The sequence below is a fragment of the Epinephelus lanceolatus genome, chromosome 10 (assembly GCF_041903045.1).
Source record: "Epinephelus lanceolatus isolate andai-2023 chromosome 10, ASM4190304v1, whole genome shotgun sequence".
NCBI classification, from domain to species: domain Eukaryota; kingdom Metazoa; phylum Chordata; class Actinopteri; order Perciformes; family Serranidae; genus Epinephelus; species Epinephelus lanceolatus.
In genome coordinates this window covers 12,741,832-12,765,800 of record NC_135743.1, presented here as the reverse complement: position 1 = coordinate 12,765,800, position 23,969 = coordinate 12,741,832, and the positions used below count along the sequence as shown (strand labels likewise).

Sequence of the window (23,969 nt, the reverse complement as noted above, 5' to 3'; positions counted from 1 at the left end):
TCACAAGTGCATCGATGTTAGGTAAGTCATCAAGTGGGCCAGATTGGACCCTTTAGCTTTGTGTTATTATGTTGCGTATTCCGAAAATCTAACTACCGCTCAGCAAATCCAGGGCCACGTAATAGTCTAGCAAAGAAAGCATGGACAAACTGTACATTGCACAGACAGTGGGACTTCATATAGGCCTGGCAGCTCATTTTTTGCCCCAGTGCTCCCTAGCAGCTTAGTCTAGCCATGCTGGGTTACGAAAAGACAAGGGGGTCGTGTTCGTTTCAACACTGTGGGGAACACATATTAAACATATGAAATTTTGAGTGTCAAAAACCTATTTGCCTGCATTCTAGTGAATTTTATGCATCAATTTGTGCCTTTTCTTCATCAATTTATGGTGAATATGCCTCTAGTTTTATCAAAATAAATGCTCTCTGCTACATTTATGTTTATTATCAGAGGGAGAACAAATACACGTTTTAAATATGGAGGAGGATGTGTCCCCTGCATCCCCTCAAATCTGCACCTATGCTAAAAGACAGAAGTTAAAAGGATCTTTTAAATTTGTTTTCAAACATTTAATCTACATTTAAATAGTTCCTCAATTAACCAGCCTGCAGAAGGGGATTTATCAAGCAAAACCTTCTCAGATAGGGTTTTTGTGATCATATGTGGAGTAGTCATAATCATGTGGCTCAGCGCTTAAATATATCTCTGACATGCTTGTGACATATGAACCTTCTAGGACCCTGAGGACAGCTGGGGCGGCCTATTGACCGTCCTAAGAGTCAGAACAAAACATGGTGAAGCAGCATTTTGTTATCATGAAGCACAAACCTGGAATAACCTCCCAGATGATGTTAGACAAGCCCTGAATCTGACCTCTTTTAAATCAAAGCTGAAGACATTCCCTTTACACCCTGTAAATGACTGCAAACTAATGTTTAAACTCAATTTTAAATCATTTTAAATAATCTTTTTTTATCTTTGCACCTCTGGTCTGCGCTTTTGCTATTTTTAATCATGATTTTTTTTTATTGTAAATCATTAATTAACCTTTTATATATATATATATTTTCTCTTTTCTGTATCCTCTGTTATGTTGTATATTTTATTGCTCTGTAAAGCACTTTGCATTGCCCTGGTGTATGAAATGTGCTGTACAAATAAAGCTGCCTTGCCAATATTATATTATATTATATTATATTATATTATATTATATTATAGTACCGTGAACTTTTAAATCCAGTCTCGTGCTGCCACCCCGCGGACGAGCCGTTAATTGCTGGAGGTCGTTTCCATAGCAACATTAGTTGCAGCTGTGTCAGTGACAGGTGCCCGTAGCTGCCCTAGCTTCAAACATTTACCAACTTTAGACGGCTACTGAGTGAACACTGAAGTAAATAATACCACAAACGCTTGTAAAGAAGTTATGGCAGGAACAGGCGGTCTGTCGAAGCTGGACGTTGGTGTATTAAGTCCTGAGCAGCAGGAGAAACTGCGACATTTCAAGGTAACACCGAGTGAATCTTAGGATGCTAAAATGCTAACGCTACGTTAGCTAGCCAAAATTAGCCGCAGCTTGAGCGGTGTGCTGTTGATTAGCAAGCCTGACATACACTTTCGTTTGGTTCACAGATTAAGACGAGAATCGACAATGAGAAGTATTTGAGATCCCATCCAGAGGTAGAGGTACTGATAGGCGACTTTCTCAGGTTAGTCTGCTCATTTTCTCACGTTTAAGAAAGAAAATCTGTTAGCTTACTTTGCTCACGTTTCCGGTGGTTTACTTATCATGCTAGAGACTGGGACTAGGTGAAATTAAACATGCTCATGTCATGCAGAAGTAGCGTTAAGTTAGTTCTCTCATTATGGATGTAAAAGCTCAAACATTATAATATAATATAATATAATATAATATAATATAGTAACTTCTATAGTAAATTACAAACGTGTTAAATAACGTTAGACATGTCAGCATCTTAAATCCGAAATAAAACAAGTCCAGAACAGTTTTGTACTTTAAAAAAACTGTATAATGTAAAGCCTAATTGAATAAAAGTCAATACAAATATGTTGACTTGTGAGTTTAACATGTATCTTCAGGCAGAATATTCATGAGTGCACATCAGGGGTGTAAGTCATTTTAGTACACGGGCCACATACAGTCTGAACACCTCCAAATTTTAAAACGCCAATCCATTTACATAACAGATGACAAACAGCCTGTAGTGTCTCCAGAGGACTAAATGCAATTTCAACAATATTTCTCAGTTTTTCCACAGGCTACTACTCACTGTCATTTCATGTGCATTTTTCTGCACATTTCCACTCCTGTGTAATAATCCTGACATCACCGCACCAAACTAAAGTGAAGAAAAAGAACTGTATTCTGGTCGGGGTGAAAAGCCTCTGAAGCAGCAGTTTACATGAAGAAAGCTACTCAGTGTTTAACTTGCTCCTAAAACCCTGCACCTTAGCCTTCACAAGTGCATCAGTATTAGGTGTGCAAGGTCATCCAGTGGGCCGGATTGGACCCTTTGGTGGGCCGGTTCTGGTCCCTGGGCCATATACTGTATTTGACACTTTGGCATCCCCTGGTGCAGATGCAAGTTAACACTGCCATTACTTGTTTTGAGATTAATTTCCATACTTCTTCTAAGCTGCCCTGAATGTGACCTATTTTATTATACACAGCTTATAACATAAACATGCTTTATATGTTGGGTGGTGCCAGCCATCCTTGAGTTTGATAAAATCTGTCATGTATTCATTCACAAATAAATTAACTTCAGCTGAAGTCTGAGCTGCTTTTGGGTTGATGTGCGTCAAGCCTTCATGCAAATTCTCTGTAGTGTCACATTTTCACCGTCTCCCTCAGACAATGAGTGTGTTTTAGGATTATCAGCAGTTGATCATGTTTTTATGTGAGCTTTTAGTTTTAAAGTACTCAAAGGGCACAGTCTCCTTGGTAGACTTTACACTGTAGTTGTGCAGTTACTGTATGCATTTCCTGTCCTCTCACAGAGAGGTGCTTCTTAAAAGGCCTGCGGACATCCGCGAGTTTGCTGCAGGTGAGTTGTACACACAAACACAGTCAAATGTTCATTCTGATGTTTCACTTTTCAAGATTGAATTTGATGTAATTTAATTGTGTTTTCCCACGGAAAGATATGAACTAACAAGTATCGTGTAGGCAAAGCCTGATATACATCTAATTTCTCCGTGCCTTAGACCTGGTATTATCATGCGTTTCGATGATCCAAACATAAGTGCACAGCCTAGACACACCGCTTTTCACACCTGTGACTATCATGGGTCTCCTGCTAAACCCCACACACAGTTATACGTTCACACTTTTGCTAGCTGCTCACTGTAGCATGCTCGCTAGTCACATTAGCATTTCTGTCAGTACAGCTGTAGGTACAGCTGTCAGCAGAATTCAACACATCTCCCTCCATAGGGCAAAAGAAGGGATGTTCGCACTGTCACCAAAATAACCACCACGTCCTGCACCGATGACCTGTTCCTTGTTGGGGATGCATCAGGAGGCATTAGTGTGTACACTACAAAGATAAGTGGTCAAATGCGTTATAGACCACCTCGGCAAGTGGTTTGAGTAATCCAATTACAGCGCATCTTTGTTGTTATTTAGACCTGTATTTAGCACTGTCCACTTGCGATTGGATCACCCAAAATGCATGTTAATACCAGGTCTAAACAGGCTCTTAATTTTCCAAATAAAACAATTACACACATCGTGAGCCACACTGATACGCTGGGTGACATCAGAAAGGTCAGGGGAGGGGATGGGAATTGAGACTCGTTCCAGTAGAGAACCAGTTCCAAATTGTCCTCCCCATCAGGATCGAATGCCTCCAAGTCTATCAGTTGCTTTTATTGCTGCTGACATGTTTTTCTGACAGCTGCACTTTGCAGAACAGTGAAATCAAACTCATGCATCTAGACTTGCAACATGAAGGAGTCATGATGGAGAGGAGGAAACAGTCCAAAGATGGCAACAGTGCTGCTTGTAATGTCTGTAAAGTCATAATTTCAAGCCAGGGTGGTAACACCAACAATAAACTGAACCCTAAATTCCAAAAATGCCATGTGTTTGACACTCAACGCACAAGTGTCACTGCTTTACAACCAAGCAGCCCGTCCATTATCGAGGGTAAATGTCATTATATTTACATGAGCACCATGCTGGCAGGCCTAGCAGATTTTTCTTTGACTAAAATAACCTAAATAAAAATGCATGCTGAACAACTGTTCTCTAATTTCATCCATTTTGGATGATGACCCAAGTCACATTCATGCCCTTTTTCTACTGTTTCTACACTGTGTTCAGACTCAGAGATAATAAAACAATGTCGTTGACACTGAAAACCTATGTAGGCCCACTGTTTTCCACACTGACAACTGATCAGAAATCCAAAAGGAAACTGATAAAGAATGGGACCAATAAGCAGAATTGATAATGTCATTGGTATCAATAAAATCTTATCAGTGCCCATACCTAGTCAGGGGCATCAAAGATGTTAAATAAAAAGAGAGAGAGTAGCTGTCGTCACGGTAATGATATCCAAATCAACAATACTGTAAGCACAAACTTAATCTCACCCACTAACAAGTGTCAATGGTCTTTTTCAGATCACTTCACCAACCCAAACCTTCATGAGGTTATTGGCTCCAAAATGGAAGGAAACATGGACTAAAACACATCCAACAGATGCTGTGCTTCTCCTTTGTGTCTTTCTCTGTACAGAGCAACAGTTCGTATGTATGGACTCTATTTTAGTAGCAACAAAGACACAAATACATTAATGTCAGCCCACTACTGTTCAGTTGATAACATTACTGTCAGATCTCCTATCATACGCACACAGGAAGCCAGCTAACAGGGAAGATGGTAACGGCTGTTCCTAATCGGCATGATTAAAGGTTAATGAGAAGAGGATGTCCTGTGGGTATTATGTGTACAGCACACTGTGCTGTTTGTCACATCATGTTGTCACATCACCAACATGATTGTGAAGGGATTTGCTGAGGGCTGGAGTTTGTGTTTATGGCTTGCAACTACGTCTTCTACCAGAACTGTCAGTATTTGTTATCTGCATAGTGGGCCCAGTTGCTGTAGTCTGCACTGATCTGGACACGGACCAGTCAAGATATGATATTTACTCTATTTACTTATTTCATGATGACGCTACAAACAGTTTTTCTCTCTTTCTCCTCCTCTCACATTCCTTCCCTGCTGTCATTTTTCCATATCCTGTTCTCTTTTTAAAGACATTTTTGTGCTATTGGAAAATTGGATTCACATTTATGTGTGTGAAGGAAAAATTATAGACTGCAAAAACATGTATAAAGGTGAAAATGTCACAGACTTTACTGACTTTGAATTTCTAGAGATAAATGTAGTCTTTTTTCATTCCATATTGTGTTTGTTGGATTTAGTATCCGTCAGCCATTTCAGCTGCACCTTAACCCAGATTACTTTTGCAATGGCCTTAACATTCAGATGTGCTCGGGGTCACTGATCTGTACTCAAAAGATGTTTATGTTTGCCTTCTTCCTCCATGGGGTGTATGAATAGAGCTTCTGTTTTGTGGTTATCTTCCTTTATTTGTTACTTAGCTTTTAGTTCCATAATTCCAATTTGGTTTTGTTGTGTGGATTTTGTCAGCCCATCCATCCAAACGACGTACGATCTGATGAATAATCATGACATCCTATTATATAAGCTTAAAAATAAATATACAATTGCTCTATCGTCCACTTGTCTCTTTCGGCTTGTGTGTCATGGTGTCACATTTGTATGGTTTTATGAAAAGATTAGAATAAAAGCTGCAACTTTACACTTGATAAGATTTATAGGATTATTATACCTTGATGCTACCTCTTAACAGTGATGTTTTCATTTGGTTGACATCAGAAATATTCATGAACGCTGTCTGTCTTCCTGTCTCTCTAACACACACACACACACACACACACACACACACACACAAACAAACACACCCCTAGCATTTTAATACCATGCACCTGCTTCGACTCAGTTGAGTACAGGTAACCACCCAACCAACTCACATGAGACGAGGCAGAGGCAGATGATCAAAAGGCACATCATCACTTTGCCGACATCCTCTTTTTAAATTGCATTGTTTCTAGGATCTACTTGGGAGCAGACACAGATCATGTAAGTAGAAACTAATTTTCACATAAATCAGTAAGTTATTTTTAAATTTTTGTGATGTGTTGATACTTTCAGATATGTAATTGTTGAGGCAGTAACATTGGTGATATGTATAGGTATAATACAGATGTTTTTTGGTGTGTTTTAATGGTTACTTATTTTGTATGTCTAAATATTCTTTATATTTTTTGATGACTGATACACACCTGTGATTATATAACCAGCAAGTAAATAATTCAGCAATAAAGGGCTGTCTGACTTTAAAAGACAATTTGTTATAAGAGAGGTTAATATTCCTATGTTGTTATTTTTAGTATACCATTCCTGGTAATCATCAGGCATATTTAAATGACAAGTCAAATCAATGGAAAGTAAACAAATCGTATGAAGGCAAAATACCATCATGCAAATGTTTTACAGGGAACAGCAATATGTGAGAGGCAATGGCAGAGGTGATGGAGGAAGAGGGGAGAAGCTGAAAAGTACATCATGTATGTTACTGAACATGTTTTTCACAGGGCGTTACCCTCCAAAGTCTCCCGTAGGATGAGTACCAAGGGTGGTAACTAGATCACCAATCCTCAGAGGTGGAAGTATGTCAGAAAACTGGCGGTGGCTCACATGGAGACAGGCTCCATAACACCTAGAGATCTAATAAATATTACAGAAAGAAAAATATGTCAAAGCAAAATGCAAAAAATGCAAATCTAAGTCAAAATCACTTTTAAAATGGGTTGATTGTAATGCTCACTTTGTCCTCATGCTCAACAGACACAGGCAGGCTGGTGTTTTCACCATGGCCCCAAAAGGAGGAACGTTTTTCTTTTTACTCATCGTGTCCAGTGCCGCCTTGGGTAAGCAGCAACGCCATCATCATCTCCTTAAAAATGGCAAAATGCATCCATGTTGTTTGTGTATACATAAATGTGTCTTAAGTCATTATTACCTGTTCAGCTGAGCCACCAGGTGAGATGCCTGAAGAAAAACCTGACTTCAAGAAAATATCTAAAAAACTGGTATGTAATTTAATGGACATTTGTTTGCTTTGAGATTCTCATTAAGCTTTCTCTGTCACAGTTTTTTGACTTCAGTCAATTTTGCAATATCACAATAAGGTTGTGAAAAGCAAGGACTTTGCATTGGCATCATTTTTCTGTCACGGAGGTTGCTGTTTGGTAGATATAAACAGCTTATTCTAAGGTACCAAAAACGCGACGATTGTTATTTTCTGGTGATTATACACTAAAGAAAACTCACTTATTATATTCCATTTCTGCTAATATATTCCCCTAAATCCTACACACTGGACCTTTAAAACTTCTTAATTTCCATTCTTCAGAGAGTAAAATTGTTGTGTGCTATGAGTTACTAGTTGCACATCAGTACCTTCAACAAAGCTGTTTCAGCTCCATAAACACCCTCTGTGCCTTTGACTTAAACATCTGATGATGTTATGTCTGTCTTTTTTTCATCAGATGAAGACTTGCATTAAAAAGGGTGAGGAAACTCTCAAAGTACTTTTTGAGACTTTTTTTTTAATTCAATAAATTTGTGTATAAAAGACAGAGGAAAGGAGAGTGTTTGCAACAGTAGACAGAGCTAATTCACTGCCAAATCCTTATCCCAGCCCTTACTGTGTGAATGTGAGAGTGTATGTTTGCATGCATTATGAGTGCCCTCTGTAACATGAGTCCCTACTAATACATGGCAAACACCCTGATGTCTTTTAACTGTGAAACATACAAATAATGGAGGGTTACTGTGTTACCAGGATACGAGGCGCCTGAGCTGATGGAGCTGAAAGCTCTCTACAGAAACAGGTAATTTCTGGAAGAGGCAAATATTTTTCTTGTTGTTTTTTTTTTCAAGCTTAATAAATGTTTTGCTGCCTGTTTATATTTATAATTATAATAGCAAATTTGAAGTAAAGTTGCCAGAGAAGTGAAAAAGGGTTCAACAGAATTTCACTGGATGATTAAAAGACTGAATTGAAATGGTATGAATATGCTTTATACATATATAATATGTGTGTGTTTGTAAAAAAAAAATGTCATTAACAATAGATTACAGTAAAAAAAATACAACAGACTTTCATTAAGCAACATAAATTAATGTTTCATGTCTGAAATGAGGCAAGAAGAAGCATCATGCTTGTCTAGTCTGAACAGTATTCTATACCAACTATCAGCCCCAGTGTCCATCCCTACAGCCTCTGTATACATAATTAGCAACACTACCCATGCTTTGTATTAAACTTCCTCAGTTCTGTACCTCACAAAAAATATTTTTATGTACATCTTTGTAAACTGTGTGACATTTTTACTTTGACTTTTTTCTCCAATCCATTCCACAAAACCACCCCACAAATAGAAATGCACGTACTTCTAGGATGGGTGTGAACACAGTATTATTTCAAATTAAATTTTTCTTTTTGGCAAGGCAGCTTTATTTGTATAGCACATCTGATACACCAGGGCAATTCTTTACAGAGCAATAAAATATAAAAGATAATAAAGGATACAGAAGAGTACAGACAAAAAAAGATAGAAAAGGTAGAATTAATTACCAAATGATTTATACTTTTAAAAAAAAAAAGATTAAAAATAGCAGACAAGAGGTGCAAAGATAAAGATTATTTAAAATGATTTAAAATTGAATTTAAAAATAAGTTTGCAGTTATTATAGGATGGAGTAGGCTGTGTAAAAAAAGTAAGGTTTGTAGCTTTGACTTAGAAGTGTTCAGAGTCGGGGGTTGTCTGACATCATCTAGGAGGTTACTCCAGGTTTGTGCTGCATGTTAACAAAACGCTGCTTCACTGATCATTTTTCTGTATATTACCAGGCAGTAAATATTTCTTGCTTCGTACATTGTTTGTAGTTTTAAATGCCACCAGAGTTTTAAAAACAGATGGTTTCTATGTTCCAAATTTCCAATATTGTTTACTATCTTTAGGGCTCTTTTTGTGGAATGTATAATGATTGATTTTGCCCCCACAACTCCACACAGTAATGAAGATATGCTAAAACAAGTGAACAATACAGAGTGTACAATGTTTTATGATCTTGAACGTGTCTTGTTCTCCCCAGAATTGTAATGATCCTATCTAAAGGATGAAATTAATGAACAAACAAAACACAACACCAAATATTTAAAACCATTTTACGCACCAAAAAAATATTTCCACTCTTTGTCAGTGACTTGCCCGTGGCAGACAGAGACCCTGAGGAATCCAACGCCATCATACCTGATTTTCTCCAAATGCTCCAATCAGTCCGTCCTGCCAAAGCCAACAAAGACCCACAAGTCAACACAATGGTGAGAATACACATGCACAAACACACTCAAGCACTTTAAACATGATATTTCTTCACGTTAAAATGATGAAAATAATTGTTGGTTATTGAAATCGTTGATGGGATATTTTATTTATTTGTTTTAACTGGACCTGTCTTAGTCTCTGCATACATTAATTGTTGTTTTGTCCTCTTTGCATCTTTTCAGCCAAACAAGAATTTGAAACTCCGCAGTCTTCTAACCATGATCAAGCTGATGAGAAACTCCCCTGTCAGTACTCCCCACTAATGGCAAGATCTTAAACATAATCCATTAACCATGCAGCTGTCTGGTGGTCTAATGATTCCTGCCTTCTTTCTCATTCCCTCAGGCGGCGTCTGCATGTTATATGCAAGCATTTGTGGCTCCTCTGTCCTTGAAGATTCTGACCTCTCACTGCGACAACAACATGACCACAGACGACTACAACACACTGCAATGGGCTGCCAAACCTGCCCTGAAGTATATGCTGTTTAGAGGAATGAATCTTCCTCCCAATGTTGACCTGAACAAGACGTAAGTGTGCGATGCAGCTACTTCTTCAGGTGTTTCTCAGCAATCTTTCTTAAAATTGTAAAATGGTTGGTTGGTTTCAGGATGGAGATAATGAACGAGGAGCATGGTGCCATGTCTAAACAACAAAAGAGAAAGATGGTGAAATGGGTAAAAGAACAGATTGCCCAGAAGTATTTCAACTGTACAAGGAGGCTGCCATCTGACTCAAAATCAAGTAAGAAATTAGTCGAGCCTGTCAAAGCAGAAACTACATTTTCCAATAAAATCTAATCAAGCATTCCAATATAGTCACCATCATCTCTTCATGATAAGATCAGATTAATTCATACTCTCATGTTAAACAGAAATAAAACAGGGCAGTGAAGCTAGAAAAGATTGGACGCACAAAGTGTAAGAGACAGAGGGAAAGACCTTCTAAAGTAGAAGTGCCTAAACAGGAAACACAAGGGCTTGAGAGATGAAGTGGCTGTAGAGAAAAGGAAAGAGGGAAATAAGCAGAAAAAAGGCAAACGATGCAGCTAAAATAAAGCAAACCGAATGAGAATAACATGCAGAGGAAGAGCAGGAAGTAGACAAGCAAAAGGCAGCCTCTTATTTGCAAATCATTCAAAGCAGGCGGGAGGAAATGTGATAGGAGCCAAAACAAAGTACAGTGAGGGATAGTTTGCGTCACAAACACTTCATCTGTTTTGTGTGTTTGTTAGCAAATGTGATTGTTTAAATGGGGTTTAAATTCTGAAAATCATGCAAATCAAAGACCATGTCAAGTGCTGCCGGCAGGTGATAGTCTCCAGCACTGGTGACAGTAATCAGTGCTTGTGGATCTAGAAAGACACTCAAATCTTACCCCTAAATCCCTAGTAGCTCGTTGTGACACCTTGTTTCCTGCCTCTATTCTGTCATAACCTTTCTGTTAAGTATGAATGTGACTTGCAACAGCATTATTTATTTTGTAGTGCCGATAAAGAACTGCAAACCCTCACTGGAATGGCTGAACGCAGAGACGCTGAGCATGATGGGACCTTACATCTCCCTTTTAGACCCAAGCGATGTTGATCCTGCTCCCAAAGAACAGGTGAGGGGGGCTGCAGAGAAGGACAAAGAACCAGTAAAACTGAAAATAGCAAACGACAAGATTTTAATTTTTGTTTAATTTTAATTTGTAGCTCTATTTGTTTTTTCTCTTTACTTTCTCTTTCAGCTGTGTAAATATTTCCACTCAGGCCAGTTCAAATCCGCCACGAGTATGACCACCAAGATGAATCCCAGTCTGGGCAAAAAGTTGCTGCAAAAAAGTCAAGGGTGCTTCCGTGAAGAGGAGCTTGCTATGAATGTGGACAAGTGTGTATTCATGCATGGATGTGTGTACATCAGTGCATAATGATATTTTGTCATTTATAAAGCACCTTTTAAAACAAAATTACAGTAAAAACAAGTAATAGAAGTTAAGGCTAAAATCATAAAAACTCCATCAGAATATTGCTGGCAAAGCTCTACCCTTACATAACTCCTGTTTTAGATAAAATCAGGGGCCGTCCTCACAAAGCTTTCTAGCACAAAGAGTTGCTCCTAGCGGTAAAGAAAATTCTTAAAATCATGATGTGGTCTTAGGATTCCCCTTAAAGTTATGACTAGGTCCTTGTAAAGATAAAAGTCATTCACAGAGCATCTCAGACCTTAAAAGAGCTCCTACGGTGAAAAACTGTTAGGAGTAGGGAGGAGGACTTTTAAGAGGCTTAAGAGTATCTTGCAGGCTCACAAAGAGGCATGTCTGTGACAACCAATCACACCTATTAAAAGAATGGATCACACCTAACAACAGGTCAACCACGCCTCCTCACTCAGGTAAAAGTTTCTGTCCCTTCCTTGCTCAGAGTTGCTCTGAGAACGTCCCTAAATCACTCCAAAGCAAGGACTCCTCACTAAACATTTTTAGGCTGAGTTAAGAGCTCTCTGAGAGTGTTGTCAGAATGTTTGTGAATACCGGCCCATATTTTCCAGAGTTTTACCATCTACTGCGCTTGAACAAAAACAACCAGTTCGAGCTGAGGAGTCTCTAAAGCAGCTGTCAGTCATGTCAGTCACTGCTTGTAAACTTTCTAGATTCTAGCAAATGCCATTAGTAGCACTATGAGGAGGTTGGACGTGATTTTTCTTGTACAGACGATCTGTTTCACGCGCTTCTGTGAAACCATTTTAGCAAAAATTACAAAATGATATTTTTATGATAGTAACCAGCTACAGCTTTAATGATAATAACACTGACTACAAATGAATGTCCTCAACATTATAGAGAGCTAATTGAATTTCAAGGTCGTAATCATCACAAAATGTTTGCTTTGAACCTCATCAGGCTCGGCATACTGGTCTGTCATTATTCTGCTGGTCCAAACTTGACACTTGACCTCAGCTGGAAACTCCTCTCTGAGCTGAACGATCGCAAGGACTGCGGCAACCGAGGCATCACAGGGGTATCATTCACTCACCCAAACTTTCACCTATATCCACCCTCAGCAAAGACAGAAGTAACAAATTAAATGAACCTTAGCAACCTCTCAATTACTCTGTCTTTTTACCCTGGCTCAAGCTGAGGAAACGCCTCGTCAAGATTGTGGCGTCACATACCAATGGCTCTGAAGCATTACACATGCTGGGCAGAAGTATTGCCTTGTTGTCTCCCAAACAACTGAGCGAGTTCCCTGACAAAGATCTCAAAGAAGTTCTGAAAAATTTGAGTTCTTCTGGAAATCTCACCATCCGATGGAGGCCGGCCCAGCTGCGGGCCCTCGCCAAGAAACTGATGGACAAAAAGGTGAGTCTGCTCAGCTGCTGGAGGCTTCTCTCTCGCACACTCTCACTCTATACTTAACTCACTCTGCTTTCCCTTAGTTCGGAAAGGTTTCTGGCAAAGAGCTGATGGACCTTCAGCCAGTTGTAGGGGGATTGCCAACCTTTATGTTCAGGCATGTCAAGGAGATCCTGAATGATACCGAGGGCCTAAAGAGGATCTCCAAGTGGATGAGGAAGGGGCAGCGGATGGCCTTGCTGCAGGGGGTGAGTAAGGATACAGAAGCAGAAAATGGATGCTAACGTTACTGAGAAAATGGATCCAGAGAGAGCCAGTGGTGTAGTGGAGGGTATACTCAGGTATACAGGGTGTCCCACTTCTTTTTCTATCCAGTTACAGTATACCCGTCTATCAGCTAAAAAGCCATTGTAATATATAGGAGAGTATGCCCACTTCTTCATCGGTAACCTACCTATGTACCTAGCAGTACACCCACCTCATCAACTACCACTACACCACTGGAGAGAACAACAAATAAAAGGTTAGGTGTGTTACCTGTGATACCATTCATATACCCTGTGTTTCCCTGCAGTCTTTTGGAGATGTGGATCTCCTACAGCTGGTGAAGAAGTTGCCTGGTGCTTTGCTTTGCAGCCTTTCTCTAGACAAACTGAGGAAAGGAAACATCACCTCTTGGGACCAAGTGGTGAATAAAGAATGGAAGCGGTCACAGGTAATTTCCCCAAAAACCTGCTTTCTGTGAACAGCACTGAACCATTAACACATTTTTTTCTGTTATACTCTGAATTATCCGACTTCATCTTTGTTTATATTGTAATTATTACTGTTCTTGATGCATTCACTATACGACAATCTGGATTACAGAAGATTTTATAATTGTATTAGTTCATTATTAGAGCATCATAAAAAAAACCCATACAATTATAATTGTTTGACAGTTTTTAAACACATTTTAATGGGAAAGGTGGTTAGAAAGCAAGAAAGAGAAACAAGAAGACAATCCAAGAGAGCAAAATGAGAGAAAAATGGAAAGGAAAGAAGTGTAAAACAAATAAACACACATATTAATATTGTTGATCCTTCATCCCACACCTTCATCCTCTCTCAGACCCCTTAAATGTCTCAACATTGGTCTCCATGCCTTATCAAACACTGCCTACCTTTCTGAAATCTGGAATCTAAGCCCCTCCCAGTGGAGGATCTCACTTAGCTCTTTCAGCCACATCTTAAATGAGGTCACAGCATCAGACCTCCACAGCTGCAAAATACATTTTTTAGCCAACATAGTAACAAGATGCACCAGCCATTTATCTCTGTCAGAGTTCAGAGCAGTGTCACTCATAGACCCCAGAGTGGCCTCAGGTGGGTCAGGCTGCCAGTCCAGAGTTAGTAATTAAGTTAAGTAATGAGTTGTATTTACTGAAAATTGATAGAATATTTCTCACTGTTGTCTTCTTTCTAGGCAGCTTTCCTGGTCAAAAAGTTGTATAATTCAAAGAAGCCTTGGTACAAGTAAGTTATACAGCAGTGAACAAAATAAAGGAAACCCCATTCAATACAATGAAATACAAAAGCCATGCAATAAAAACATCTGACAAGGCTACAGTGGTTTTTATTGTGACTGCAGATGTTGATTGAAAGTGGTCACTCTCAAGTCATTAAAGATATACTATGCAGGATTGTCCTTAAAAACAACGTACAGACTCATACAGGAGTCTTTCTCAGTCATCACGTACGACCCACTAGAAGACTATAGTGGTGTGCTTTCTCTATCCTCTGCCTGTATTTTCTTAATTTCATCTTATTTTCTGTGTTCAGTATGTTAAGTTGCATCAGTAGTAAGTACAGTGAGGCGAAACGCCAAACAGGAGTGAATCTGGGGTTGGTCCGTGCATGTTCACAAACAGTAACTGACAATCCTGCATTAAAGCACTTGAAAACTTGGTTTCAAATATTCATTATGTCTAAAACACTGGTTCTCAAACTTTTTGCACCGCTTACCACTTTAAAAAAATATTAGGCTCTCAAAGTACCACCACCGCTATGTCCGACGTTAAAATACAGCAGCATAGGCCTACCCTACTCAGCTTTGAACAGTTGATGCAGGAGGCAGCTTTATTCTCATTCATAAGATTATTTATTATTGACTGTTGTTAGCAACAGCAATACTGTACAAAGAGGCAGCACTAGAACTGGCACTTAAACTCCTCCACATAACTCTCATACACTGCAAGGGCCAGCCCCTCATCAGGTGCCGTGGAGACTTCACTCCAAAGTAGCCACTAGCACTTGTGCTCAGTTGATTGTTGTCTGTGTCAGTTTCAACAGAGCTGCTGGAAATATTCTCCCCCTGATCCGCACCTCTCTTCTTAAAAGTCACAATTGCAGTTTTTTTAAACCATTAATTTTACCTCTACTCACTGTCTTGTCATCATACTTAAGCCAAGTGACAACCTCCGAGACTGAAAAATGGAGCCAATGTGGAAGTGCCTCTAAAACTACAGTACCATGAATGGCCACTGGAGGCTGGCTCCAAAACAGAATAAATCCCCATAGACCCCCATGTTACAACATTTTTGGTCTCTATAGCTTATTTCAACATTCATGATGACGGTACCGTGGGTTAATTTTTATAGCTGTTTAGATTTTATCAAGGCCCAAAGTTATGCCTATTTAAGGGCGTGGTGGCATGAGTGACAAGCTGTCTGCAAGGCGTCACCACAGTCTGAGTCAGATCCAATTCTCACTCCTCCACAGCTTCAGCTTGTCATCCAAATATGGTCAGAGTTTTACAGTGTATGACTTTAGCTCATAACTAATCATGAATGTCTGCGTGAGCTTTGTTCATGAAAGTGACTGTGTAGCAGGCTGATATGGAAACAAAAATATTACAGAAAAGGCTAAACTTATAATTGTATTTCAGTGATAACTTGTATCCGAAATGTTGTAGTATATGTATTTAAATTAATTTAATTTTTTAAAATAATTTTGGAGATTCCTCTGTGTACCACTAGAGGGAGCTTGCGTACCATCATGATACACTTACCACAGTTTGAGAACCAGTGGTCTAACATTTAATCCTGGTCACCAAATAAGCAAATAACATTCTCAGTCCTCTAAAACATTTTTTATTATAGTATATTAAAATAAATTAGAAGATTAAAACCCAAAAATGTTCTAACATCGGCAGAAGACAGTTTCTGATGAAAAAATGACACCTGACTTGAATCATCACCATAAAAAACGTGATAATAAAAACAAAAGCAATTTTTCCCAAATTCATGTTAAATGCAGGCTTACATTTATTGTTTGGTGTTTCAGTTAACTGCATATTCTTATAACTGTGTGTACATGTCTGCCATTGCTTTACACGCTTAGACTCAAAACAATATTTGCTGTGACAGGAGACTGCATTCACTTATTCGGGGAGTAACCTGTAAGATGATCGATGAAGTAGCAGACAGCGACACAAAAGACATGGCTCAGGCCATAACAGAGACTCCACAGTGGGTCTCCAAACTGCAGGTATTAATGTATTTACTTACCCACACAGTATGTACAGTCATGTAAATAAAGCATGTGTAGAATGTACCAACTGATAACAAATATACGTTTTCAGGCAGGATGTGTTGCCCAAAAGCTTTTTGCGACTTTGGAGAAAGAGAGAGCCGACTATTTCAAAACCATCACTGAGGAGGAGATGAAAAACATTCCCACATGTTTACTTCTTCACCTGCCGTAAACAGTCTTTTCTCTTTATCACTTTTATTTAAGAAAAAACAAAAATATAAATAAAATGTAACAGCTCTCTATCTGTCTTTTACCTACACTATCACAGGCCTTTGAAGATAAAGGATTTGCCTGACTCTGTGTGTCCCACCTTCATCGACAAGATCGAAGAGGCCGACCTGAGCTTGTTACCTCATCATTCCCCGTCTCGCCCTGCACTCACCGAGAGAGCACTGCTTTGCCTGGCCAAAGTACACACAAGGATATAGAGGGGTGACAAATGAAAGAGAAGCCGACATAAATGGTGTTGAGCCACCACGAACTGTCAGAGCAGCAAAACTCAACCAAAAGATATTACCTCATTTGGTGTAGATGATGGTGGCTGTCTTAACACATTGGTCCAAAAAATTTCATAGGTGACTGGGAAGGCCATATAATAACATTCCAAACCTCTGGGTGAAGAAACAACATTCAATATGTTTGTATTCTTATTTATTATTGAGGTTTTTTCTTGAAATTGTCCCCTGCCTATACCTACCTGCTACACACCTATTATTATCACATTGTGAGTCTCGTGTGAGTTCAACAACAGCCTCAGGTATTTAATGTGTGCTTGCAGGGGACAAACTTATCTCGGCTGACCGATGAGGATGTGTCCAGCCTCAAACCTCTTCTGTGTGAGCTTCAGTCTTCCCAACTGCTCAAAATGGCCCCTGATGTCCGGAGCTCCGTACTCCAGGACATGGCTGACTGCCAGTACATTCCTCAACGCCACAGGGCAGAAATAACTCAGCTGGTCACGCAGACTTTTGGGTAGGGACAGGCTCCCTGTGGACACTGGAGTTACTGCAGAGAAAGCTAGAATGTGATGTATTTTTATAAAAGAACATAATGCCTCTGGCCACGGCTGTCACAGGTGCAGAGGCGTTATGTTTTTGACTTTGTCCATCTTGTTCTCATGAACTTGATATCTTAGGAACCCCTTTGACGGAAGTACTTAAAATTTGGCACAAACGTTCACCTGTACTTAAGAATAAACTGATTAGATTTTGGTGGTCAAACTCGTACCCTAATCCTGACCAAAATTCACACAAACATCGAATTGATTATGAAGTGGTGCCATTTTATATCCAAAAGAACAAAGGTCAACTTCACTGTGATGTCATAATGTTCTGCATTAAACACTTTTCTGGCTGTCATTCACCACCATAACTCAGAAACAGACATTTTGTGAGATAGTGAATTGGTGACATGATCGTGGGTGTACATCTCGAAACTGTTGTGATTGTTTAGATCTTCCACGGTGTCGCGTTGACGATGTGTGCCAAGCATCTATGTTTTAGAATTTGCAGCTTCTTTGCAGCAACATCCATATTTGAACCATTGTCTACTGGCTGTAACTTTGTGTTCTGTCCTGTTCCTCTGGTAGTCCAACCACATTCCCAGTGGTTTTGCTGATATTGAGCTTCAGGTGATTGTTGTTGCACCATGTGATGAAGCTCTCCATCAGTCCTCTGTTTTTACCAAAAAAAAAATCAGTTAATATATTTTTAATTATTTTCGTCCAAGTCTTGGCTACATGTATTATATGAGTCTGGACAGACATGGATGTGGTTAGCGGAGGCATTCAACTGCGTGGCTATAATTTTGCTTTCTCTTCATCCCCTGCAGGGATCCATCTAATATGTCAGCTGAGGATTTGGAAGCACTGGGTCCCCTCCTCTTTTTGAATGACAGTGCTACATCAGCTCTGCCCAATAAGGTTTGTATCTTTTGTTGTCTTCACGCACCATCTGGACAGTGATGCAGCTCACAGTATCCCACATTTTCATCAATAAATTACTCAAAATAAGGAGGGAGTTAAGCACTGCGCTCTTCTGGTTGCCATGAATCATGCATATTTTTCTCATGAGAGCTTTTTGTTTGTTCTCCTTCTCTCCGTCTGTCTCTGTCAGCCTTGGATGAAGGACATTCTCTGTTCCCTGAAGTCGAACCTGTTCCATGCCCCGGATGCCCTGAGAAAGAAATGCTTCGATCTCATCACCGGTAATAGTGATACTGCGCAAAAAATTGGTGATGCAGTGTTCTACTTCATTTTTCTGTGTCTCACATTCAGTGTGTCTCTCTCAGCCAACAATAAGAAACCCACTGTGGAGTTGATTGAAGAACTACAAATGGACAATGTCTACTGGACAGCAGCACAGCTGGAAGAGATGTCAGCCGAGACCTTCCTGGCTGTTTTCGAAGTCCTTGGGGATGTCTGTGGCTTCAATGCAAACCAACTAGCTGTGCTCAGCAAAAAAGCAAATGAGGTATAGTGGAGGTTTGTTCATTCTGGAAGCAGAGGACTCCTCCACTGCAGGTATAGAAGGAGACGGACAATTTATAGTTTTTTCTCATTCTGATATTTCTGTTTGTTTTTTTTATTCTTTGGGTCGTTGAGCAGGGTACAAAAAAAAGCGGTAAACTTTGACTTTTTAACAAAGCAAGGCCCTCTTCAGCTTTAAAGAGGGCTTTAAATTAAAATTTTGAATAGACCCTCTCTTTGAAAAACGCCACCCTCCCTTACCCATAATTTCTCAAAATAATTTAACAGAGTTGAATGGGTACAGCTTGTTTAATTATAAAATCCTTGCTAATCAGTCAATCAATTTTATTTATAAAGCCCAATATCACAAATCACAATTTGCCTCACAGGGCTTTACAGCATACGACATCCCTCTGTCCTTTGGACCCTCGCAGCGGATAAGGAAAAACTCCCCCCCCCCAAAAAAAACCCTTTTAACAGGGGGAAAAAAAAAAACGGTAGAAACCACAGGAAGAGCAACTGAGGAGGGATCCCTCTTCCAGGACGGACAGACGTGCAATAGATGTGTGTGTGCGTGTGTGTGTGTGTGTGAGAGAGAGAGAGAGAGATAGAGAGAGAGAGAGAGAGAGAGAGAGAGAGAGAGAGAGATGCCCGGTGTATTATAGGGGGGGTCCTCCAGCAGACTAAGCCTAACTAGGGGCTGGTACAGGGCCATAATCTTTGTACTGTCCCTCAGTATGAAACAGTATTCTGATGACTTATGTTCAAAACTCAAAGAGCTCAAGGTGCCAACCTGGCGTCCAAATGCCCGGTATGGACAAAGAACTTTTGTGGTGTCTGGCACCACGTTGGCACAAGATGCTTTGAGTCTTGTGGGTTGCGAGGTGTGGTAGCAGCACATCCCACAGATGTGCCATCAGATTGGGATCTGGGGAATATGGAGGCCAGGTCGGCACCTTGAGCTCTTTGTCACGTTCCGCGCGTCATTCCTGAGCAATTTTTGCACTGTCTTATGGCACATTGTCATCCTGATGGTTCTGCCATCGAATAGTGCTGTTGCCATGAGGGGGGTACTCTGTCTGCAACAGTGTGTGGGTGGTTGGTACGTGTCACGTAACATCTATCGTGCGTGCGTATAGAAATCCAGAAATGCTTTTCATCACAATAATTTCCTGAGTGAAAGTCTGATTCATTTGAATCATAAGTGTACCACTGTGTTCCCAAAGACCTTGGGCCCAGTGTCCCAGATGACCGAGAGTGTGGTGATGCAGTTAGGATGTATAATTCGGGGCTTCTCAGACGCAGACCTGGAGGAGCTCCCCATCCCACTGGACTCTCTGGAGAACATTGCCAAGTGTGGCTGGAAAGAGTCACAGGTGAAGTACAAACCTAGCTTCATATGCTCATGACTATTACACTGATTATTGTGATCATAACTCATCAAGATGACCTGCCTGAATAGATGAAGTCGGTGTGGAGGGGCGTCGCTAAGTATAACAACCTGACAGCGCAGCAGCTGGGAGCTGCTGACATGGTAGAACTGAACCAGTTCATGTGTGGCCTAGACCCCGACGAGATCAGTCAGCTTGACATGGACGCCTTCAGGTTTGTGCATCATACAGAATTCACTGCAAGTTCTTTTAGATCATTATAGAGAGGGAGAGAAAGAAAAATACTACACAAACTCTGTCTTTGTCTCATGCAGTTAAACGTTTTACTTAACCTAAACTATCTCTGCAAGAATTTTGGTGCCCTTTTCCCCTGAAGAGACAGTTCACGCCAAAATCAAAAATACATTTTTATCATGTACAAGAAATCTGCTGTAGACGTGTCTGCCTTCTCTTAAATATAATGGAACTTGGTGGCACTCACAACAAGGTCTGTGGGTTATCTTGAGTAACCGGGTCATGATTTCTGGAAAGAGACATTGCTGCTGAGTTTTTCAAATGTATCTTTTTGGCACTTTGAGCATCACAAGCTGAGTGACATCTAATTTAACTATATTAAAGAGAAGACAGACATCTCTACGGCCGATATTTCCAACACTCTGCAACTCACAACAAAACCAATCTAGATTAAATGGCACTACAAGCAAGACAAACATTGATTTTGATGTGCACTGTTCCTTTAATCTCTGCTCTCAATGTCCCATTTATGGAGCAACACTAACAAATAATTTTGGATGCATAAATACTTTTTAGTAAATATGATGTCATGGTCACAGCTTTTTGTTGAATTCACAGAGTCTGCATTCTGTAGAGGAGAATAAAATATTCTGACTATGTTATCGTGTGTGTGTGTCACAGGGAAGCTGTGGGCTCAATGGATGATGTCCAGTTCCCCCCCACGGCTGCACGACGCCTGAAGAGTCTTGCTGTGTCTGCATTTGGAAATCCCAACACCTGGCCTGAAGCTCAAGTGTCTGACCTGGGCACCATCATTGGTGAGATCATCCCCTCTACCACGTGTTCTCTGCAGGAAACCAAATGGCATTGTAGTATTCCTCAGAAGTACTGTAAACTGTTGGCTGCTGCAGGAACTAGTTTTTGTTCTGTTTGTGTCTCCCTCAGCTGGGTTGAATGGAACGGAGTTGGCTTCTTTAGACCCGTCTGTCTTTCCTTTTCTCAGCCACCCGTGCATCCCAGTGATAGCACCAGACAACTTTGCTGTGAGTAACTTCCTCTGACTTCTTCTGTCCTTCTTTTGCCAAATCTGGTAACTAAGTAGATTCAATCAAGTACTGTACATGATTGAAGGTATTTGGACTTGATATTCCCATTTCATGCTAATTTATTTATACCTCTACTCTGCTACATTTCAAAGGCCAATGTTGTACATTTTACTGCAGTGCAGTACAAGTGTATTTACATTTTTTAAATACAAAATATAGGTTTAGCTTTGACCATCAGCCATGCAAGTTATTTTACAAATCAGCTTGTTAAAAGAAAACTCTCACATCAAATTTTGCAGCCTGCCTTAATCTGTTTCAAGATGCAGAAAATTTTAAACAAGTGGATTTAAATTAAGAGACAGGGTGAAATATTCTTCCATAAACAGCTGGTTAGAGTTTATGCGGGTTAAACTATCCGACAGTTACACAGTGAAATCAGCTCCACCTCCAGCAAATGCAACAAAAATGGTGCAATGTTATTCATCGGTGATAAAACATGTACAGTATATAACACCATGTACAGGTGCATTCTGCATTATGAGTACTTTTACTATTTTTACAGGGTGTCTACAGGTATCAGACATCTACATTTAATGCCTTTAAAGACCTTTTTAAGAACATTTTTACCAAATTTAATATCTATCTTTATCTTAGTCAAGCTTGCAGGTAAGTATAAAGCTAAGTTGTACATGTCGTCCCATGCAGAGGTAGGTTTTGTGTGGAATTATGGTTATCAGAATGAGTAAGGTTAATCAACATTATTTCCAACAGGTGAGAACAAGTTTAAAGTAAAAAATTCAGTAGTACGTTTAAAGAATTGTAACATTAAAAATGTAGACTGTTGTGCAGAAGAGCTTGACTCAATCTGACAAAAAAAGATGGATAATGTAATTAGATAAACTGTTTATGGCAATTAAGACTTAACCCTTGCAAATTTAAGACTATTTAATGACTTTTGAGGCCTAATACTTATAAAATGTAAGACTTTTTAAGGACCTGCAGACACCCTTTTACTTGTAACAAAGTATTAATACACTGTCTAACTTAAGGGAAATAATTCCACTCCTCTGACCTCTGGACCACTTCCTTTTTTCCCTTCAGCAACTCTCTCCTGATCAGCTGAAGGCTTTTGAACCTGATGCTGCCGCCAAGGTAACTGCTGAACAGCGAAGTGCCCTGGGAAAGAAGCAGCTGGACGCTCTTGAGAGCGCCGAGGCCGGGTCACCTTACCAAACTCAAAGATCTGACCACTCAGGTAAGAACATACACAAACACTGCTGTAATATCACATATGATTAAGAGGATCTGTCTCTATTAGACCTTAAAGACCGTCAGGAGGAAATCTTTACATTCAGTCTTTGTCTCATCCAGGAGCTCCATCTCTGAGTGTCGAGGGGATCTCAGCCTTCACCACGCCCCTTCTGTTTCTTCTGATGGGCTTCCTGCTGCTGTGAAAACAGAGCGCCACCGCATCCAACTACAAAAGTAGCAGACGCTTTCAGCTAACCACACACACACGCACGCACGCAGCCACACTAAATCATTATAGGGCATTTGTGACGTATAATTCTTCTGTTATTTGTGATGAAGACGTCTCTCAGACTGTCTGACATGATCTGTGTATGAGTGCAGGATTAGGGCTGTTAAAGGGATAGTGCACCCAAAAATTAAAATTCAGCCATTATTTACTCACCCATATGCCGAGGGAGGCTCAGGTGAAGTTTTAGAGTCCTCACAACACTTGCGGAGATCCGAGGGGGGAGTGGGTAGCAGCACAACTCCACCTAATGGATGCTGACGGCGCCCCAGATTAAAACGTCCAAAAACACATAGTTGAAACCACAAAATATCTCCATACTGCTTGTCCATAGTGATCCAAGTGTCCTGAAGCCCCGACATAAAAAGTTGTTTGGAAAAACATAATTTGAACTCTGTTTTTAGCCTCATTGTAGCCTGTAGCTCTAACTGCCTCTCTGTGCACTGCGAGATATTTTGTGGTTTCAATTATGTGTTTTTGGAGTTTTAATCTGGGGCGCCGTCAGCCTGCATTAGGTGGATTTGTGCTGCTACCCACTCCCCCCTTGGATCTCCGCAAGGGATGTGAGGACTCTTAAACTTCACCTGAGCCTCCATCGGCATGAGGGTGAGTAGATAATGGCTGAATTTTCATTTTTGGGTGCACTATCCCTTTAACAAAAACACAACATATTCAAATAAGCTATTAAGCTGTGTAAGGATTCCTTTGATTACTTTTAAATATTCTGCATCTATATATTTATAAGAAAGTATATTTTGATAGAATGAGGAGGATATTTATTCATGTCACCGTGGGATGTCTTTATATGATACTGTGCTGACAACATAAAAAATGATTAAACAATAATAATAAAGGAAGACAAGACAATGTGC

General features: G+C 40.0%; 2 protein-coding genes across 6 annotated transcripts; both read left to right on the top strand.

Annotated features, from left to right (window-relative positions):
* The first annotated feature begins 1,289 nt into the window (after positions 1 to 1,289).
* riiad1 (regulatory subunit of type II PKA R-subunit domain containing 1) lies at positions 1,290 to 5,772 on the top strand. The gene is made up of 4 exons (XM_078171547.1): positions 1,290 to 1,504; positions 1,630 to 1,706; positions 3,019 to 3,065; positions 4,648 to 5,772. Exons 1-4 carry the CDS (start codon positions 1,424 to 1,426, stop codon positions 4,710 to 4,712), a joined length of 270 nt encoding a protein of 89 aa, XP_078027673.1. The 5' UTR covers positions 1,290 to 1,423; the 3' UTR covers positions 4,713 to 5,772.
* Positions 5,773 to 5,861: 89 nt separating this feature from the next.
* otoa (otoancorin) lies at positions 5,862 to 23,964 on the top strand. Of its 5 annotated transcripts, none has more exons than XM_078171545.1 (28): positions 5,862 to 6,196; positions 6,965 to 7,047; positions 7,148 to 7,209; positions 7,669 to 7,690; positions 7,965 to 8,013; positions 9,389 to 9,509; positions 9,696 to 9,758; positions 9,859 to 10,043; positions 10,124 to 10,257; positions 11,000 to 11,118; positions 11,245 to 11,384; positions 12,397 to 12,514; positions 12,631 to 12,855; positions 12,933 to 13,097; positions 13,424 to 13,564; positions 14,315 to 14,364; positions 16,257 to 16,377; positions 16,472 to 16,590; positions 16,691 to 16,832; positions 17,201 to 17,394; positions 18,253 to 18,343; positions 18,537 to 18,893; positions 20,116 to 20,265; positions 20,352 to 20,494; positions 21,196 to 21,332; positions 21,460 to 21,557; positions 22,662 to 22,815; positions 22,932 to 23,964. In XM_078171545.1, the coding sequence occupies exons 2-28, from the start codon at positions 6,990 to 6,992 to the stop codon at positions 23,012 to 23,014; spliced, it is 3,441 nt and encodes a 1,146-aa protein (XP_078027671.1). In that variant the 5' UTR covers positions 5,862 to 6,196; positions 6,965 to 6,989; the 3' UTR covers positions 23,015 to 23,964. The 5 variants fall into 5 exon arrangements, with proteins under 5 accessions (XP_078027671.1, XP_078027670.1, XP_078027668.1 ...); XM_078171544.1 differs by having other exon boundaries at positions 7,130 to 7,209; XM_078171546.1 differs by lacking the exon at positions 5,862 to 6,196 and having other exon boundaries at positions 6,212 to 7,047; positions 7,130 to 7,209; positions 18,537 to 18,627; positions 18,712 to 18,893.
* Positions 23,965 to 23,969: the final 5 nt, after the last annotated feature.

Excerpts from the sequence above, each read along its gene's own strand:
- riiad1 (XM_078171547.1), top strand. The coding sequence starts at position 1,424 with ATGGCAGGAACAGGCGGTCTGTCGAAGCTGGACGTTGGTGTATTAAGT. Across the intron at positions 1,505-1,629 it reads AGAAACTGCGACATTTCAAG|ATTAAGACGAGAATCGACAA; the intron begins GTAACACCGAGT and ends TTTGGTTCACAG. Across the intron at positions 1,707-3,018 it reads CTGATAGGCGACTTTCTCAG|AGAGGTGCTTCTTAAAAGGC; the intron begins GTTAGTCTGCTC and ends GTCCTCTCACAG.
- otoa (XM_078171542.1), top strand. The coding sequence starts at position 6,954 with ATGCTCAACAGACACAGGCAGGCTGGTGTTTTCACCATGGCCCCAAAA. Across the intron at positions 10,044-10,123 it reads AATGTTGACCTGAACAAGAC|GATGGAGATAATGAACGAGG; the intron begins GTAAGTGTGCGA and ends GGTTGGTTTCAG. Across the intron at positions 16,378-16,471 it reads AGTGGGTCTCCAAACTGCAG|GCAGGATGTGTTGCCCAAAA; the intron begins GTATTAATGTAT and ends ATACGTTTTCAG.